Below are 19153 nucleotides of genomic sequence, written 5' to 3' on the forward strand. Positions count from 1 at the left end.
CCTTCCGCTTAATCCCTGCCTTGTCCCTCCCATCATCCGTGTACTTTAGTTTTGGTATTGGTATCCCATAAGTAATGGATGATCCGTGGACTGGATACACTTAACAAGAGAAAACATAATTTATGCTTACCTGATAAATTTATTTCTCTTGTAGTGTATCCAGTCCACGGCCCGCCCTGTCATTTTAAGGCAGGTCTAAAATTTAATTAAACTACAGTCACCACTGCACTCTATGGTTTCTCCTTTCTCTGTTTGTTTCGGTCGAATGACTGGATATGGCAGTTAGGGGAGGAGCTATGTAGCAGCTCTGCTGTGGGTGATCCTCTTGCAACTTCCTGTTGGGAAGGAGAATATCCCATAAGTAATGGATGATCCGTGGACTGGATACACTACAAGAGAAATAAATTTATCAGGTAAGCATAAATTATGTTTTTTTTTTCTTTTTTTTATCCTTTTTGTTTCATGAATGGTCATTTCCTCCTTCTCTTGTGCTTTATTTTCTTCTTAAACGGGAGGAGTCCACAGCTGCATTCATTACTTTTGGGAATTCAGAACCTGGCCACCAGGAGGAGGCCAAGACACCCCAGCCAAAGGCTTCAAATACCTCCCTTCATCCTCCATCCACCTCATTCTTTTCCTTTTCTCACAGGAGGTTGGTTGGCAGAGAAGTGTCAGAAGTTCGAGATAGTCTCTTATGGAGGGTAGTACTCTTCGAAATGGGACTGGAGTTTTAAGTAATTCTTTCAGCCTCTCAGTGAGAGCATGGATGAAGGTTAGAGTCCGGAGATGCAGGGAGAGTCTTTCTGCAAAACCATCCCGACTCATATTAACAGCTCCTTGGCAATCAGCGTTGACGAGTTTCGCTGCCTGCCTTTATTCACTCAAGTCCATGTCAGAAGTGAGGCTTCTATCTGTCACACTTGAAGGGCTCTGTTCCTGTTTCACATCACAGATTCCGGTAAGTTCGTTTCAATTTATTTGTGAATGTAATGTTAACTGAAGAAGGTAGGGTCCCAGTGGGACTCCTTTAATCTTAATAAGGAATCATGGGTTAATATCTCCTGAGGGGGGTATTGAACAGGGGGGACTTTAATCATGTTTGTTATATGGTTCTATCTGCTAATGTGTAGCAATACTTAGGCTCTTGGCTTTTACAGAACATAACGGCCTTATCTTAATGGCGCGATCTCTTGAGATGCGCGTCCTTTTTGTGACTGGCACAGTGCACCTCATGACAGGTGCGGTTACGTTGTTTCTCACTGCCGTATGCTGACTGTGTTGCAACAGAGAGCGTCTGCTCGTGGGTTGTCTGGTTCACAGGAGGTGGTGAGTGCCCCAGCCATTGGGGGTGTTAAAAGGGTGCCAGTTAGTGTTTGTCATTTTTGTAATCCCAAGATTATGGAGGATTCTGATATCTTAGACATGAATGTCTCCGATACGGAGAATGCATCTTGTGATGAATATGAAATGGCCCGGGTTATCCATGCCCATGAGTTATGTTCCGATTGCCGTTCTAGAGTACTTTTTTCTTCCGAATCAGGGACCTTAGAGTGCGTTAAGCCACCCGCCTCCGATGTTTCCATGTCCCGTGAGCTGCGTGCCCCAGACCCTTTCTTGGCTACGCAAGCAGGTGTTCCTATGGCCTTTACTCCTCCGGAAGGTGGCTTGTTTCCACCAGAGGTTACGGCACGGTTCCTAATGGCCATTTCTATGGCACTGACTCATTTACATCTCCCAAGTGAAATATTTTTAAGATACTGTCCGTGTTCTGTTAACCAGGGCCCGTCGGGCGTGGGTTCGCCTTATTCAGTTCAGCCTCCTGGGGAAGCGTTGGCCTCTGAGGCTTCAGGGGCCCCAACCTCGGGGGCCGGGGTTTTTCATTGATCCAGCGATGGATGATTTTGCCTTCCCTTATAGGCTGGCATGTCTTCGTGTCCTTTTTAGACATGTTTTGGCGATGTTAGAGGATTCCAGTCCTAGTGGGCCGAGGGATCCATTGCCTTAGATGCTGGATGGCAAGCTGGATAGACGTTTAGGGACTAAGCTAATCTCCTTAACGTCTCCATTTTTCTTTTATGTTTCGTTCCAGTTCTGAGCTTGGGTGAATGGGGCCCCTGATCGAATGGTCCCGTTGGCGTTCCCATTCACCTTGGGCGTTCACCCGCAGGTGCTGCCTTCCTTTTATTTTGATCCGGATTGGATGCGTTTGATTTGGGGGTTTTTAAGCTCATGTCTGATAGACTTCCACAGACGTTGTGCACTTTTGGATAACAGAATTATGTTTCTAGTTCATTTATCGAACCTTCGGGTTGAATTTTCTTGGACCTTGGACAGTTCTGGAATGTCCTTCTACCAGGCAGGTACTGGTCAGGCGCTTTCTGCTGTTACTTGGGTTCATGTCACCCTCGTGGTGCTGATTTAATCCTGTCGGATTCTGAATGTCACTTGGCCTATTGATATGGACTCCGGGCTCCTATTTCGAAGTATGAGGCCTAGTGTGTACATACAATGCTTCCGAATCGAGGGTTGTGAGTTCCGATCTAAGGTTGACTTTTTCTGGCTATTCGCCTGGGATACGAGTCTGACTTTTTCAGATGTCATCATGTTTCTTAAAGGTCCCTGGGGACTCAGAACCATAGTTTCCATTCCTTTGGAGTTGAGAGATGTGAATGACCTCCGTGGTCTAGTGTTCCGAGTGGTGAACGATTTGCGTCCTCACTTGAGGTTTCTTCCGGATGTTGTCTCTTTAGCCTAATAGCATTATTTTGCAGTGGTGGAGTCTCCTACCTTCCCGTCTTGAGTTGGGTCACCTGGTCTGGAAGTGCGGGCATGTCCTTCCTTTGCTCTGAGTTGAATTTGTTCTAAGACGTGGAGTGCAGGGGTTACCTTGCATTCTGTGGGGAGCTGCGAGGTTCTCAGCTCTTACCCTGTTAAAGGTTTTTTTTGGGAGCCCGATCCTGCAAGGATCTCTGGAGACTGTTGTCTCGTCCACATAGGATCTACCCTTGGTCTTACCATGGTCTTTCGACGTTCAAGTGTTGTCTTCTTCCTCAATGCAAATCTAGCCTTTGGGCTTGAAAGTGGAGGTCTGAGGTTGGTTACAGACTGTTGCCCTTCTGGGGTCAGGTAGATGACCATTTCACCTCAATGCTCTGTTGGGGCTTAGTGGAGGGTGGTTTCCGTCTAGTTCACTGGCATGGCAAGCAAAAGGTCCAGGGTTCACTTCCACCTTCAGGTGCTGGTTGTTACCTTTCCAGCGTGTGTAACAAGTAATTAAGCTTGTCTATGAGGATTTACCTTGCGATCCAGGAGCAAGGGGGCCGAATCTTAAACTGGTCAAGAGTTCTATCAGACTTTTGGGTTTGGGGCTGTTGCTAGGTCGTTAAGTCTACGGACTTTAGATGGTGCGCTCCTAATCATAGGAGGTAGCGTAGGGTTCCTCAGGAAGTTAGATCTTTCGATCGATTCTGTTTTTCGAGGACTCTGGCCTAGGACCATGTCTCTCTCCCTAGATCGGGCTTGGACGGTTCTGTTTAACCTTAGGTGTTGTTTTCCCGCGTGTTCCTTTGGAAGGGGGTGGGGTTCTGTTTCTCATGGGAGATTCCTATCTGCCTGAGGCTTGGTTTCAAGGTATCTCTGACGGGTCCCTACTGGTCTTCTGGGGCAGTTGATGTTCCTTGTAGACTCCAGGTGTCTTTTCAACTGGGCTAGCGATATTGGCTGAGGGGTCTCTCCTCTATGGTAGGGTGGTTTCCGTTGCTTTAGTTCCCTTTACTCACCTAGAGTGGGGGATGGGTTCTTGTGTGTTCTCCTTGATTTGGAGTTACCTCAATATCTGTGACGACCTGTGGGTCCTTGTTTTTTCTTGCCTTGTAGGTTTTTTTTTCCCTTCTTGCATTCTCAGAATCTTGGAATAGGGGGATGTGGAGTACTGACTGGCTCCACATTTGTTTGAACCCAGGTAAGGCGCCTGTTAATTGTTGGCTTCTGATATTTAGAGGCTGGGGGTCTGAGAACTGTCTTCCCTTGGGAAGTGTTCCTCTTTATGGAAGACAGCAGTGTGGGGGGGTCTCAAAGCCGAGCACGAAGTCTGTCCTGACTTACGGTAGCATGCCGGTTTTAGTAGTAGTCAGAGTTCTACTCTGGGATTTTGCTCCTCGTAGCTTCATCCTTTTCTTCCAGGGGTCTGGGACTCTTGTCTTCGGTCTTTGACTAAGCCTTTGGGCTGGGACCATTACCCTGGAGGGAAGGTCGGGGATTGGCTGCTCTATGTAGTGTTGACCGTTTTTCTTCTTGAGTCTGTCCTCCCCTTCGGTGGGAGGACTTTTGATCTCCTCCTCTCTTCTGACGGTGTCTGCTGCTGGGAGGGGACCCTCCTTGGAGTCCGGTACCCTGGTCGGGAGCTGTTGTCGAGATTTTGGCGCTATTCGGTGGTTTGAGTTCCACGATAGCTTGGGTCAGCCTTCGTACCTGGAAGCTGGTCATTGCGAGTTCTTGTTTAAGATGGCTTGGTGTTCTCTTGGAGAGCTTTTTGTTAGCTGCTGGGATTGTTATCCTGTTTCTGCTGTCTATGCTTGTCTAGCCTGAAGGTTTAGACTTGACTATGTTGCATCAGGGAACTCTCAGTTTTTCTAGAGCACATTTTGTGGTATGGTGCTGTTTCAGGGTTATGAGGGTGGCCCTCCGGTCCTTTTTGGGATGTTTCAGGACTTTGTTTCAGGTCCTTGTTCTTCTAGGGAGTTTGTCTCCCTGGGCGATAGTATTGTGACAACCTTGGGTTGTTCTAAGTTTGTTTTGAGCCCATGTGGGTTGGTCCTTCGGATCTCTTTAGGGATCTATTCTCCCTCTCGGGGGCAGATTGAGGTCCTTGACCTTTAGGCCAGGGGTACTCTTCGTGGGAGTCGAGAGCAGCGGGGCTGGCTCCTCGGAGGCTGTTGTGCTCAACAGACTCGGGGGCTGAGTGGTCTCTAGCACGACTTTGCTGGTTGTGTAACTGATGTGCAGTTATCTGGGCTCCAGATTTATTCCCTGTGTTGTTTATTATTTTTATAGGGTGTTGGGTAATTTCAGGCTGTGGTGCCTTTCGAAGGGGCCACCTTTTTGTACCCACCCTTTGTTTGCATTCCTTGTCCTCTAGCTTGGGTATTGTTTTCCCAAAAGTAATGAATGCAGCTGTGGACTCTTCCCGTTTAAGAAGAAAAACATAAATTATGCTTACCTGATAATTTTCTTTTCTTCTGAATGGAAGAGTCCACAGCTCCCGTCCGCGTTTTTTCTATGAGGCGGCAGTAATTTTTTGTTCTTTTTCACCCTGATATTTCTCCTACTGTTCCTTGTTCCCTTGGCAGAAGGAGTGGGGGAGGTATTTAAAGCCTTTGGCTGGGGTGTCATTGCCTACTCCTGGTGGCCAGGTTCTGAATTCCCAAAAGTAATGAATGCAGCTGTGGACTCTTCCTGTCAGAAGAAAAGAAAATTATCAGGTAAGCATAATTTATGTTTTTTTATTTGCTCATTCATGTCTCTCCTTGTAGGTGTTGCAGTTTTTGCCTGGAAAGGGGAGTCAGAGGATGATTTCTGGTGGTGTATTGACCGTTGTGTGAACGCTGATGGTGGTTGGCAAGCGAATATGGTACTTAGGCGTTTATGGCTCCCTTGTCCTCTTCGCTATGCCTCATTTTCTCTTCAACCCTTTCATTCTCTAGTGCCCCCTCTGAGTCTTCTCCAGCCTCCGACTGCTGGCTTCTTGTCCCCTAGATCCTGGATGACGGAGGCGATCTAACTCACTGGGTTTACAAGAAGTATCCAAATGTTTATAAAAAGATCCGCGGCATTGTTGAGGAGAGTGTGACGGGTGTACATAGGTGAGTTATGCATTGCAGTGATAGGTGCTTACTGAACTTTGGGGTGTTTTGGCTGTTTACCGGTATATATTGAGGTACACTATTCTCCAAAGGCATTTAACAGAGTGGTGTTGAGTTCACAGGTGGCATTTAGATGGGAAGATATTTGTAGATGAATGTCTCATTGAGGTCCATGGAAGAATGACTGTTGCCAGAATACACAAGAGTGGCAGCAGCAGGTGAAAGGCATAGGGCAGCCAAGGATCTACAAAGAAGAAAGAGAACAGAAATCTGACCATATTATTTTGGTATTATCCCAACTTGTTGTAGTATAGATCTGCAGTATATAATTTAAAGAGGCATTGTATATTTTCTTCCATCTAAAAGAGGGTGCATCATTTAACTGATGTTTGTGTGCTAAATAAGACAACTTTCTTTTCTTTAACAGGTGTGTGGAGTTTTTTTCTCCACCAATAGAACTGTGAAAGTTTCCCTTATCAGCCAGTGAGCATTAAACATAAACATGAATTTATATAAGTTCCAATTTAAATGTTTAAAAAACATATATAACTTTTTTTTAATGTGGGACTTTTAACTTGTTTAATTGCTGCTCAGCTGTGTGCATGATAGGTTTGTTTTTGTTTTTTTTTGGTACTATTTCCCTGTAGCTTTTTTATTCCTCTTTTACAATTTTGCCTTTTATTTTTCTAGATTATATCAACTCTCCAAGGCCGGCAAACTGTGTGTACCTGCTATGAATGTGAATGATTCTGTCACTAAGCAGAAGTTTGATAATCTGTACTGCTGCCGAGAATCCATTTTGGACGGGTAATATATAGCAGGAGGGGAATACATTTTTTTTTCCTTTTTGTTTTTAACCTAACTATTGTGCTATTTAAAGTGAAGGTCAAGTTACAAGCACAGCCTCACGGCATTGCATAGACTTATCAAAACGAGCAGGAGTTTAAGTCATGATTTTTTTTAAATCTATTTATTTTATTTTCTTTTTACATTTAAACTGCTCCGCCGATAAGCGCAGCACTCCCGCCCGCCCGCCCGCCATCTTGTCTAATTGATTGACAGATGACGTATCCTAAACCAACTAATCCTCCCCCCCCCCCCCCCGGGGCGTTACGTTTACATAAAGGGGTTGAACGCCCTGGGGGGGAAACGAGGATTAGTTGGTTTAGGATACGTCATCTGTCAATCAATTAGACAAGATGGCGGGGCGGGAGTGCTGCGCTTATCGGCGGAGCACTTAACCCCTTAACGACCGAGGACGTGCAGGGTACGTCCTCAAAAAAAAAGGCAGTTAATGCCTGAGAACGTACCCTGCACGTCCTCGGTGTGGAAAGCAGCTGGAAGCGATCCTGCTCGCTTCCAGCTGCTTTCCGGTTATTGCAGTGATGCCTCGATATGGAGGCATCCTGCAATAACCTTTGGTAGCCATCCGGTGCAGAGAGAGCCACTCTGTGGCCCTCTCTGCACCGGAGATCGGTGGCTCCCTGCGTTGGTGGGTGGGAGCCGGACCGGGAGGCGGGTGGCGGCCATCGATGGCCCTGGTTATGTGCAGGGGGGCGGGATCGTGGGCGGGGATGAGCGGGGGCGCGCACGGACGCGTGTGCACGGGGGGGCGGGGGCGGGCGCGTGCACGGGGAGGGAGCGGGTGGGAACCGCTACACTACAGAAAATGTATTAATAAAAAATGTATAAATGTCTAAATATTTAAAAAAAAAAAAAAAGATCAGCAAGGTGGTGGGGGTTTGTCTGTGTGGGGGGGGAAGCTACACTACAGAAAAAAGCCAAACAAAAATAAAAAAAGCACCCCCAATGAGGCAGAGGGGAGGGTTAGAGAGGGGGGGATCCTACACCCTAGCATATGTAAATTTTTTTTTTTTTAAAAAACCCTTTTATTTTAGTACTGGCAGACTTTCTGCCAGTACTTAAGATGGCGGGGACAATTGTGGGGTGGGGGAGGGAAGGGAGCTGTTTGGGAGGGATCAGGGGGTGGGATGTGTAAGGTGGGAGGCTGATCTCTACACTAAAGCTAAAATTAACCCTGCAAGCTCCCTACAAACTCCCTAATTAACCCCTTCACTGCTAGCCATAATACACGTGTGAGGCGCAGCAGGATTTAGCGGCCTTCTAATTACCAGAAAGCAACGCCAAAGTCATATATGTCTGCTATTTCTGAACAAAGGGGATCCCAGACAAGTATTTACAACCATTTGTGCCATAATTGCACAAGCTGTTTGTAAATTATTTCAGTGAGAAACCTAAAATTGTGAAAAATTTAACTTTTTTTTCAATTTGATCGCATTTGGCGGTGAAATGGTGGCATGAAATATACCAAAATGTGCCTAGATCAATACTTGGGGTTGTCTACTATACTACACTAAAGCTAAAATTAACCCTACAAGCTCCCTAAAAGCTCCCTAATTAACCCCTTAACTGCTGGGCATAATACACTTGTGGTGCGCAGTGGCATTTAGCGGCCTTCTAATTACCAAAAAGCAACGCCAAAGCCATATATGTCTGCTATTTCTGAACAAAGGGGATCCCAGAGAAGAATTTACAACCATTTATGCCATAATTGCACAAGTTGTTTGTAAATAATTTCAGTGAGAAACCAAAAGTTTGTGAAAAAATTTGTGAAAAAGTGAACGATTTTTTGTATTTGATCGCATTTGGCGGTGAAATGGTGGTATGAAATATACCAAAATTGTCCTAGATCAATACTTTGGGATGTCTACTAAAAAAAAATATATACATGTCAAGGGATATTCAGGGATTCCTGAAAGATATTAGTGTTCTAATGTAACTAGCGCTAATTTTGGAAAAAAGTGGTTTGGAAATAGCAAAGTGCTACTTGTATTTATGGCCCTATAACTTGCAAAAAAAGCAAAGAACATGTAAACATTGGGTATTTCTAAACTCAGGACAAAATTTTGAAACTATTTAGCATGGGTGTTTTTTGGTGGTTGTAGATATGTAACAGATTTTGGGGGTCAAAGTTAGAAAAAGTGTGTTTTTTTCAATTTTTCCTCATATTTTATATTTTTTTTTATAGTAAATTATAAGATATGATGAAAATAATGGTATCTTTAGAAAGTCCATTTAGTGGCGAGAAAAACGGTATATAATATGTGTGGGTACAGTAAATGAGTAAGAAGAAAATTACAGCTAAACACAAACACCGCAAAAATGTAAAAATAGCCTTGGTCCCAAACGGACAGAAAATGGAAAAGTGCTGTGGTCATTAAGGGGTTAAACGGTAAAAATAAAATAGATAGATTTTTTAAAAATCATGACTTAAACTACTGCTCGTTTTGATAAGTCTATGCAATGCCGTGAGGCTGTGCTTGAAACTTGACCTTCACTTTAAAAGACTCGTAGCAAATCTGGTTTCTTGCATATACATATAGAATACACAGATGTCTTTCAGAGTCTTCAGAATTCCCTTAGCTTAACTGTATTATCTCTTCCATATGAACATAGATCACATATCCCTGAACAGTCATGGGAGTAACACTGTATCACTTGCAAATATATATAACATGTGCCTCGGGCGCAGGAGCGGCAATGTATATTAACTACTGCATAGACTTTTAAAGGGACATGATACCCAACATTTTTTTCATGATTCAGATAGATGATATACGTTTAAACAACTTTCCAATTTACTCCTATTATCTAATTTGCTTTATTCTCGTACAGGCCCATTTATCAAGCTCCGTACGGAGCTTGAAGGGCCGTGTTTCTGGCGAGTCTTCAGACTCGCCAGAAACACAACTTATGAAGCAGCGGTCTAAAGACCGCTGCTCCATAACCCTGTCCGCCTGCTCTGAACAGGCGGACAGGAATCGCCGGACATCAACCCGATCGAATACGATCGGGTTGATTGACAGCTCCCTGCTGGCGGCCGATTGGCCGCGAGTCAGCAGGGGGCGGCGTTGCACCAGCAGCTCTTGTGAGCTGCTGGTGCAATGTTAAATGCGGAGAGCGTATTGCTCTCCGCATTTAGCGAGGTCTTGCGGACCTGATCCGCAGTGTCGGATCAGGTCCGCAAGCCCTTTGATAAATGGGCCTGTTAGTATCATTTGTTGAAAAAGCAGCAATGCAATGTATTTTGTGAGCCAGTAACATGAGGCATATATGTGCAGCCACCAATCAACAGCTCCTGAGTCTATCTAGCTATCCCTTTAATCAAAGGATATCAAGAAAACAAAACAAATTAGATACTAGAAGTAAATTGAAAAGTTGTTTAAAATCACATGCTCTAACGGAATCATGAAAGAAAGAAAAAAATGGGTTTTATGTCCCTTTAATAATTTGTTTAACCCCTTTTGTAGTCAAGCATTTGTGTAATTAAAAAACAAAACAATGTAACACATCAGAGCATTTATTATTACACTATTATGTCAGTTGAAGTTGTAAAAAAAATGTATGAGCATCCAAACACATTTGCCTGGAACAGCACTTGTAGATATCCCTGGACAGACATTTAAACTCTTGTATGAGCACCGGCATACCCTTGTACAGAATAGCTCTGTTCATTCTGTATAGATAGTTCCTGGTATTTATTTGCACATAACTCCGTTTTTTTCTGCAGGCTGAAGAGAAGCACTGATGTGATGTTTGGGGGAAAACAAGTTGTGGTGTGTGGATATGGGGAGGTGAGTAATTTGTCCCTAATGCTTGTTTATGTTTCTAAATAACTCTTATGTCCGGTGACTTTACCAATGGGAAATATATTTCTTTTCAAAGGCAGGGAGAGTACACAACTTCATTCCTTACTGTTGGTAATACAACACCTGGCCACCAGGAGGAGGCAAAGACACCCCAGCCAAAGGCTCAAATATCCCTCCCCCATCCCCCCAGTCATTCTTTGCCTTTCGTCACTATAGGAGGTGGCCGAGAAGTGTCAGAAGATTTGGATAGTCCTTTAATGGGTATTTTCCCTTTAAGAGAGGACTGGAGTTTAAAGTAATCATATAAACCTCTCAGTGAGAGTATTGATGAACGTTAGAGTCTGGAGATGTTTTTCTGCAAATCGATCCAGACTATCTATCTAACAGCTCCTGGGTAATCAGTGTTAACGAATACACTGCTTGCCTTTTTACACTCAGGTCCCTGTCAGAACACCGCGGCAAGGCTGTCCACAGCATAGATCCTGGAGGGTAAGTCCACTTTATTTTGATTTAGCAGGGACTTAAGGGTCACAGTGTGCCTCCTCATAACCACTATAGGATCCGGGGGTTAATATCTTACTATACTCCATATCCCCAAACGATATCAGTGTACATATGTTACAGGACCAGAACAGAAGGCGAACAGATAAACTTCAGAGGACAGTCCCGATGGGGTTCTCCTAACCCAGGGGGGCAAATGATAAAGGAGACTTCAATACTTTCTCAATTGTAATCCGAAGTGGTGCGGATAGATTACCACTCTTGACAGAAACAATGGAATAAAAACCACGTACCTTCCGGTCACCAGGACCCTTCTGACCTGTACTCCGGGCTCAAGCTTCCTTAGTAGTAGCGGGTAGCGTCCTGACTGGACTCCAGGCCGTGTGTAAGTTTAGTCTCCAGACCGGAACAACCGGTGCCTTCCTCTCGTGTAGTTCCCTAGAGGGGTGTGTTTAAGCGGTCAGTAACCTGATTCACTCCCTGTCAAAATGATGCCTGAAACGGCCTCAGATGAACTGGTAAACAAAGATGGGCAGCATAGACACGGGATACTGCGAATAAAAATGGTGCTTTATTTGCAGGTAGCAAAACAATGCTGCATGAGTGAAATAACAAAAAACAACAAAAATTTTGCAAACACTTTGCGTGGAGGGGATTAACTCCCCAGGGTTAAAGATACAAGTTGTAAATACTAGGCTGACGTGAAACAGGTAAACGCGTTTCAGCTCTCGGCCTTACTCAACAGGTTTACCTGTTTCACTTCAGCCTAGTATTTACAACTTGTATCTTTAACCCCGGGGAGTTATTCCCCTCCACGCAAAGTGTTTGCAAAATTTTTGTTGTTTTTTGTTATTTCACTCATGCAGCATTGTTTTGCTACCTGCAAATAAAGCACCATTTTTATTCGCAGTATCCCGTGTCTGTGCTGCCCATCTTTGTTTACCAGTTAATATCTTACTAGTTAGGTGATTATTTCTTCTGTTATGTGTGATCAGTCCACGGGTCATCATTACTTCTGGGATATAACTCCTCCCCAACAGGAAATGCAAGAGGATTCACCCAGCAGAGCTGCATATAGCTCCTCCCCTCTACGTCACTCCCAGTCATTCTCTTGCACCCAACGACTAGATAGGATGTGTGAGAGGACTATGGTGATTATACTTAGTTTTTATAACTTCAATCAAAAGTTTGTTATTTTACAATAGCACCGGAGCGTGTTATTGCCTCTCTGGCAGAGTTTGAAGAAGAATCTACCAGAGTTTTTACTATGATTTTAACCGGAGTAGTTAAGATCATATTGCTGTTTCTCGGCCATCTGAGGGAGGTAAAAGCTTCAGATCAGGGGACAGCGGGCAGATGAATCTGCATTGAGGTATGTAGCAGTTTTTATTTTCTGAATGGAATTGATGAGAAAATCCTGCCATACCGTTATAATGACATGTATGTATACTCTACACTTCAGTATTCTGGGGATGGTACTTCACTGGAATTACTCTGTAAAAAGTACATTAAACCTTTTAATAGGTATTTATTATGTTAAACGTTTTTGCTGGAATGTAGAATCGTTTGCATTTTCTGAGGTACTGAGTGAATAAATGTTTGGGCATTATTTTTCCACTTGGCAGTTGCTTGTTTTAATTGTGACAGTTTCGTTTCTCTCTCACTGCTGTGTGTGAGGGGGAGGGGCCGTTTTTGGCGCTCTTTGCTACGCATCAAAAATTTCCAGTCAGTTACTCTTGTATTTCCTGCATGATCCGGTTCATCTCTACAGAACTCAGGGGTCTTCAAACTTCTTTGAAGGGAGGTAGATTCTCTCAGCAGAGCTGTGAGACTTATATATTGACTGTGATTAAAAACGTTGCTCTCTTATTTTTACGTTTCAAATTTAATTATTGTTACTTTACTAATGGGAACAAACCTTTGCTAAAAGTTGTGTTGTTTTCAAGGATTGATGCTATAACAGTTTTTCAGTTCATTATTTCAACTGTCATTTAATCGTTTAGTGCTTCTTTGAGGCACAGTACGTTTTTATTAAATAAGATTGTAACCAAGTTGCAAGTTTATTTGCTAGTGTGTTAAACATGTCTGATTCAGAGGAAGATACCTGTGTCATTTGTTCCAATGCCAAGGTGGAGCCCAATAGAAATTTATGTACTAACTGTATTGATGCTACTTTAAATAAAAGCCAATCTGTACAAATTGAACAAATTTCACCAAACAGCGAGGGGAGAGTTATGCCGACTAACTCGCCTCACGTGTCAGTACCTGCATCTCCCGCCCGGGAGGTGCGTGATATTGTGACGCCTAGTACATCTGGGCGGCCATTACAGATAACATTACAAGATATGGCTACTGTTATGACTGAAGTTTTGGCTAAATTACCAGAACTAAGGGGCAAGCGTGATCACTCTGGGGTGAGAACAGAGTGCGCTGATAATACTAGAGCCATGTCTGATACTGCGTCACAGCTTGCAGAGCATGAAGACGGAGAGCTTCATTCTGTGGGTGACGGTTCTGATCCAAACAGATTGGATTCAGATATTTCAAATTTTAAATTTAAATTGGAGAACCTCCGTGTATTACTAGGGGAGGTTTTAGCGGCTCTTAATGATTGTAACACTGTTGCAATACCAGAGAAATTGTGTAGGTTGGATAAATACTTTGCGGTACCGGCGAGTACTGACGTTTTTCCTATACCTAAGAGACTAACTGAAATTGTTACTAAGGAGTGGGATAGACCCGGTGTGCCGTTCTCACCCCCTCCAATATTTAGAAAGATGTTTCCAATAGACGCCACCACACGGGACTTATGGCAAACGGTCCCTAAGGTGGAGGGAGCAGTTTCTACTTTAGCTAAGCGTACCACTATCCCGGTGGAGGATAGCTGTGCTTTTTCAGATCCAATGGATAAAAAATTAGAGGGTTACCTTAAGAAAATGTTTGTTCAACAAGGTTTTATATTGCAACCCCTTGCATGCATCGCGCCGATTACGGCTGCGGCAGCATTTTGGATGGAGTCTCTGGAAGAGAACCTTAGTTCAGCTACGCTGGACGACATTACGGACAGGCTTAGAGTCCTTAAACTAGCTAATTCATTCATTTCGGAGGCCGTAGTACATTTAACCAAACTTACGGCTAAGAACTCAGGATTCGCCATTCAGGCACGTAGGGCGCTGTGGCTAAAATCCTGGTCAGCTGATGTAACTTCTAAGTCCAAATTACTTAATATACCTTTCAAAGGGCAAACTTTATTTGGGCCCGGTTTGAAAGAAATTATCGCTGACATTACAGGAGGTAAGGGCCACGCCCTGCCTCAAGACAAAGCCAAAGCTAAGGCTAGACAGTCTAATTTTCGTCCCTTTCGGAATTTCAAAGCAGGAGCAGCACCAACTTCCACTGCACCAAAACAGGAAGGAGCCGTTGCTCGTTACAGACAAGGCTGGAAACCTAACCAGTCCTGGAACAAGGGCAAGCAGGCCAGGAAACCTGCTGCTGCCCCTAAGACAGCATGAATCGAGGGCCCCCGATCCGGGACCGGATCTAGTGGGGGGCAGACTCTCGCCCAGGCTTGGGCAAGAGATGTTCAGGATCCCTGGGCGCTAGAGATCATATCTCAGGGATACCTTCTAGACTTCAAATTCTCTCCCCCAAGAGGGAGATTTCATCTGTCAAGGTTGTCAACAAACCAGATAAAGAAAGAAGCGTTTCTACGCTGTGTACAAGATCTGTTATTAATGGGAGTGATCCATCCGGTTCCGCGGTCGGAACAGGGACAAGGGTTTTACTCAAACCTGTTTGTGGTTCCCAAAAAAGAGGGAACTTTCAGGCCAATCTTGGATTTAAAGATCCTAAACAAATTCCTAAGAGTTCCATCGTTCAAAATGGAAACTATTCGGACAATCTTACCCATGATCCAAAAGGGTCAGTACATGACCACAGTGGATTTAAAGGATGCTTACCTTCACATACCGATTCACAAAGATCATTACCGGTATCTAAGGTTTGCCTTCTTAGACAGGCATTACCAGTTTGTAGCTCGTCCATTCGGATTGGCTACGGCTCCAAGAATCTTCACAAAGGTTCTGGGTGCCCTTCTGGCGGTACTAAGACCGCGAGGAATTTCGGTAGCTCCGTACCTAGACGACATTCTGATACAAGCTTCAAGCTTTCAAACTGCCAAGTCTCATACAGAGTTAGTTCTGGCATTTCTAAGGTCGCATGGATGGAAAGTGAACGAAAAGAAGAGTTCTCTCTTTCCTCTCACAAGAGTTCCATTCTTGGGGACTCTTATAGATTCTGTAGAAATGAAGATTTATCTGACAGAAGACAGATTAACAAAGCTTCTAAATGCATGCCGTGTCCTTCATTCCATTCAACTCCCGTCAGTAGCTCAATGCATGGAGGTGATCGGCTTAATGGTAGCAGCAATGGACATAGTACCCTTTGCACGTCTACATCTCAGACCGCTGCAATTGTGCATGCTGAGTCAGTGGAATGGGGATTACTCAGACTTGTCCCCTACTCTGAATCTGGATCAAGAGACCAGAAACTCTCTTCTATGGTGGCTTTCTCGGCCACATCTGTCCAGGGGGATGCCATTCAGCAGGCCGGACTGGACAATTGTAACAACAGACGCCAGCCTACTAGGTTGGGGCGCTGTCTGGAATTCTCTGAAGGCTCAGGGACAATGGAATCAGGAGGAAAGTCTCCTACCAATAAACATTCTGGAATTGAGAGCAGTTCTCAATGCCCTTCTGGCTTGGCCCCAGTTAAAAACTCGGGGGTTCATCAGGTTTCAGTCGGACAACATCACGACTGTAGCTTACATCAACCATCAAGGAGGGACAAGAAGCTCCCTAGCAATGATGGAAGTATCAAAGATAATTCGCTGGGCAGAGTCTCACTCTTGCCACCTGTCAGCAATCCACATCCCGGGAGTGGAGAACTGGGAGGCGGATTTCTTGAGTCGCCAGACTTTTCATCCGGGGGAGTGGGAACTTCATCCGGAGGTCTTTGCCCAAATACTTCGACGTTGGGGCAAACCAGAGATAGATCTCATGGCGTCTCGCCAGAACGCCAAACTTCCTCGCTACGGGTCCAGATCCAGGGATCCGGGAGCGGTTCTGATAGATGCTTTGACAGCACCTTGGGACTTCGGGATGGCTTATGTGTTTCTACCCTTCCCGCTGCTTCCTCGATTGATTGCCAAAATCAAACAGGAGAGAGCATCAGTGATTCTAATAGCGCCTGCATGGCCACGCAGGACTTGGTATGCAGATCTAGTGGACATGTCATCCTGTCCGCCTTGGTCTCTACCTCTAAGACAGGACCTTCTGATACAGGGTCCATTCAAACATCAAAATCTAACTTCTCTGAAGCTGACTGCTTGGAAATTGAACGCTTGATTTTATCAAAACGTGGTTTTTCTGAGTCGGTTATTGATACCCTGATACAGGCTAGGAAGCCTGTTACCAGAAGGATTTACCATAAGATATGGCGTAAATACCTATACTGGTGCGAATCCAAAGGTTACTCCTGGAGTAAGGTTAGGATTCCTAGGATATTGTCCTTTCTACAAGAAGGTTTAGAAAAGGGTTTATCGGCTAGTTCATTAAAGGGACAGATCTCAGCTCTGTCCATCTTGTTGCACAGGCGTCTGTCAGAAAATCCAGACGTCCAGGCTTTTTGTCAGGCTTTAGCTAGAATCAAGCCTGTGTTTAAAACTGTTGCTCCGCCATGGAGTTTAAACCTTGTTCTTAACGTTCTACAAGGAGTTCCGTTTGAACCCCTTCATTCCATTGATATAAAGTTGTTATCTTGGAAAGTGTTATTTTTAATGGCTATTTCTTCGGCTCGGAGAGTCTCTGAGTTATCAGCTTTACATTGTGATTCTCCTTATTTGATTTTTCATTCAGATAAGGTAGTTCTGCGTACTAAACCTGGGTTCTTACCTAAGGTAGTCACTAACAGGAACATCAATCAAGAGATCGTGGTTCCTTCCCTGTGCCCGAATCCTTCTTCAAAGAAGGAACGTCTTCTACACAATCTGGATGTAGTTCGTGCCCTCAAGTTCTACTTGCAGGCAACTAAGGATTTTCGACAAACGTCTTCCCTGTTTGTCGTGTACTCTGGTCAGAGGAGAGGTCATAAGGCTTCGGCTACCTCTCTCTCCTTCTGGCTTCGTAGCATAATTCGTTTAGCCTATGAGACTGCTGGACAGCAGCCTCCTGAAAGAATTACAGCTCATTCTACTAGAGCTGTGGCTTCCACTTGGGCCTTTAAGAATGAGGCCTCTGTTGAACAGATTTGCAAGGCTGCAACTTGGTCTTCGCTTCATACTTTTTCCAAATTTTACAAATTTGACACTTTTGCTTCTTCGGAGGCTATTTTTGGGAGAAAGGTTCTTCAGGCAGTGGTTCCTTCTGTATAATGAGCCTGCCTATCCCTCCCGTCATCCGTGTACTTTTGCTTTGGTATTGGTATCCCAGAAGTAATGATGACCCGTGGACTGATCACACATAACAGAAGAAAACATAATTTATGCTTACCTGATAAATTCCTTTCTTCTGTTGTGTGATCAGTCCACGGCCCGCCCTGTTTTTTAAGGCAGGTAAATATTTTTTAAATTATACTCCAGTCACCACTTCACCCTTGGTTTCTCCTTTCTCGTTGATTCTTGGTCGAATGACTGGGAGTGACGTAGAGGGGAGGAGCTATATGCAGCTCTGCTGGGTGAATCCTCTTGCATTTCCTGTTGGGGAGGAGTTATATCCCAGAAGTAATGATGACCCGTGGACTGATCACACAACAGAAGAAAGGAATTTATCAGGTAAGCATAAATTATGTTTTTGGAACAGTTTGGGGAATTTATGTACTGCTTTGTTCCCTAAGGAATACTTGTGAAGGTTTAGGCTCAATTAGACTGGGTACTTTCAGCAATGGAACTTTCTCAGACAGGTTTCACTTTCGTTTTTTTGTGAAGTTACGCAGCTTCTAATAGCTTTGCACGCTTTCCTCATAGCAGGGGAGATCCCTACTTGCGCACCACGTGATCGGGTGCGACTAACTTCGTTTCCACTTACGATGCTGCTGCAGGAACTCTGGCAGTCCTCGGTAAGCGTTTTCATAGTTTGTCTGGGTATAGGAGGTGGTGAGTGCCCCAGCCACTGGGGTTATAAAGGTGCCTCTTTATTATTAGGACTGCTTACTTACTGTGGGTTGCATCTCCAGCAATGGAGGACTCTGAGATTAACACTTTAGAGGGTTCTGTACCTTCTATTTTAATTAATCGTAACTGTTTATATTGTGAGGAGGCTGTGTTTTGTCCACCTACTCAATTTTGTTCCAATTGCCTCGGTACCGTTCTAAAGTCTAAGAAGGGAGCTAACTCTGTTAACCCCTCTAGCATAATGAGTCCCTCCTGAGCCGTCAACCTCTCAGGACTCTGTGGTCCGGGAGATGCCTACCCTATCCTCTGAAACCGCTTCACATGCAGTTCCCCACGGCACGCCTATTACTCCGGCTGGAGGGGGCTTTTTTTCCTGCTGACTTTACCACGCAGTTGCAATCTGCTGTGTCTGTGGCCCTGAGGGCCTTACCTATCTCTGGGAAATGCAAGAGAAAGGTTAAACATAGTTCTACTGAGCTGGATACATCTAATTTTCTTCTTAAAAGGGAAGAGTCCACAGCTGTATTCATTACTTTTGGGAATTCAGAACCTGGCCACCAGGAGGAGGCAAAGGCACCCCAGCCAAAGGCTTAAATACCTCCCCCACTTCCCTCATCCCCCAGTCATACTTTGCCTTTCGTCACAGGAGTTTGGCAGAGAAGTGTCGGAAGATTTTATATAGTCTCTTACGGAGGGTAGTACTCTTCAAAATGGGACTGGAGTTTTAAGTTATCCTGTCAGCCTCTCAGTGAGAGCATGGATGAAGGTTAGAGTCCGGAGATGCAGGGAGAGTCTTTCTGCGAAACCATCCTGACTCATGTTAACAGCTCCTTAGCAATTAGCGTTGACAAGTTTTGCTGCCTGCTTTCTTCTCTCAAGTCCATGTCAGAAGCAAGGCTACTATCTGTCACACTTGAAGGGCCGTATTCCTGTTCCACGGCATTGATTCCAAT

The 19153-nt window shown here is 44.5% G+C and overlaps 1 protein-coding gene across 5 annotated transcripts in view; it reads left to right on the forward strand.

Annotated features, from left to right (window-relative positions):
- Positions 1–19153, forward strand: part of AHCYL1 (adenosylhomocysteinase like 1) — a 249319-nt gene that overhangs the window by 120646 nt on the left and 109520 nt on the right. For all 5 annotated transcript variants that reach the window (XR_008401357.1, XM_053706782.1, XM_053706784.1 and 2 more), the window contains exons 6-9: positions 5532–5629; positions 5755–5861; positions 6552–6668; positions 10453–10516. Coding sequence is in view for 4 of the 5 variants with exons in the window: in XM_053706782.1 (XP_053562757.1) it covers positions 5532–5629; positions 5755–5861; positions 6552–6668; positions 10453–10516 (386 nt within the window). In the remaining variant the exon portion in view is untranslated. The remainder of the gene's footprint in view (positions 1–5531; positions 5630–5754; positions 5862–6551; positions 6669–10452; positions 10517–19153) is intronic.

The sequence above is a fragment of the Bombina bombina genome, chromosome 3 (genome assembly GCF_027579735.1).
Source record: "Bombina bombina isolate aBomBom1 chromosome 3, aBomBom1.pri, whole genome shotgun sequence".
NCBI classification, from domain to species: domain Eukaryota; kingdom Metazoa; phylum Chordata; class Amphibia; order Anura; family Bombinatoridae; genus Bombina; species Bombina bombina.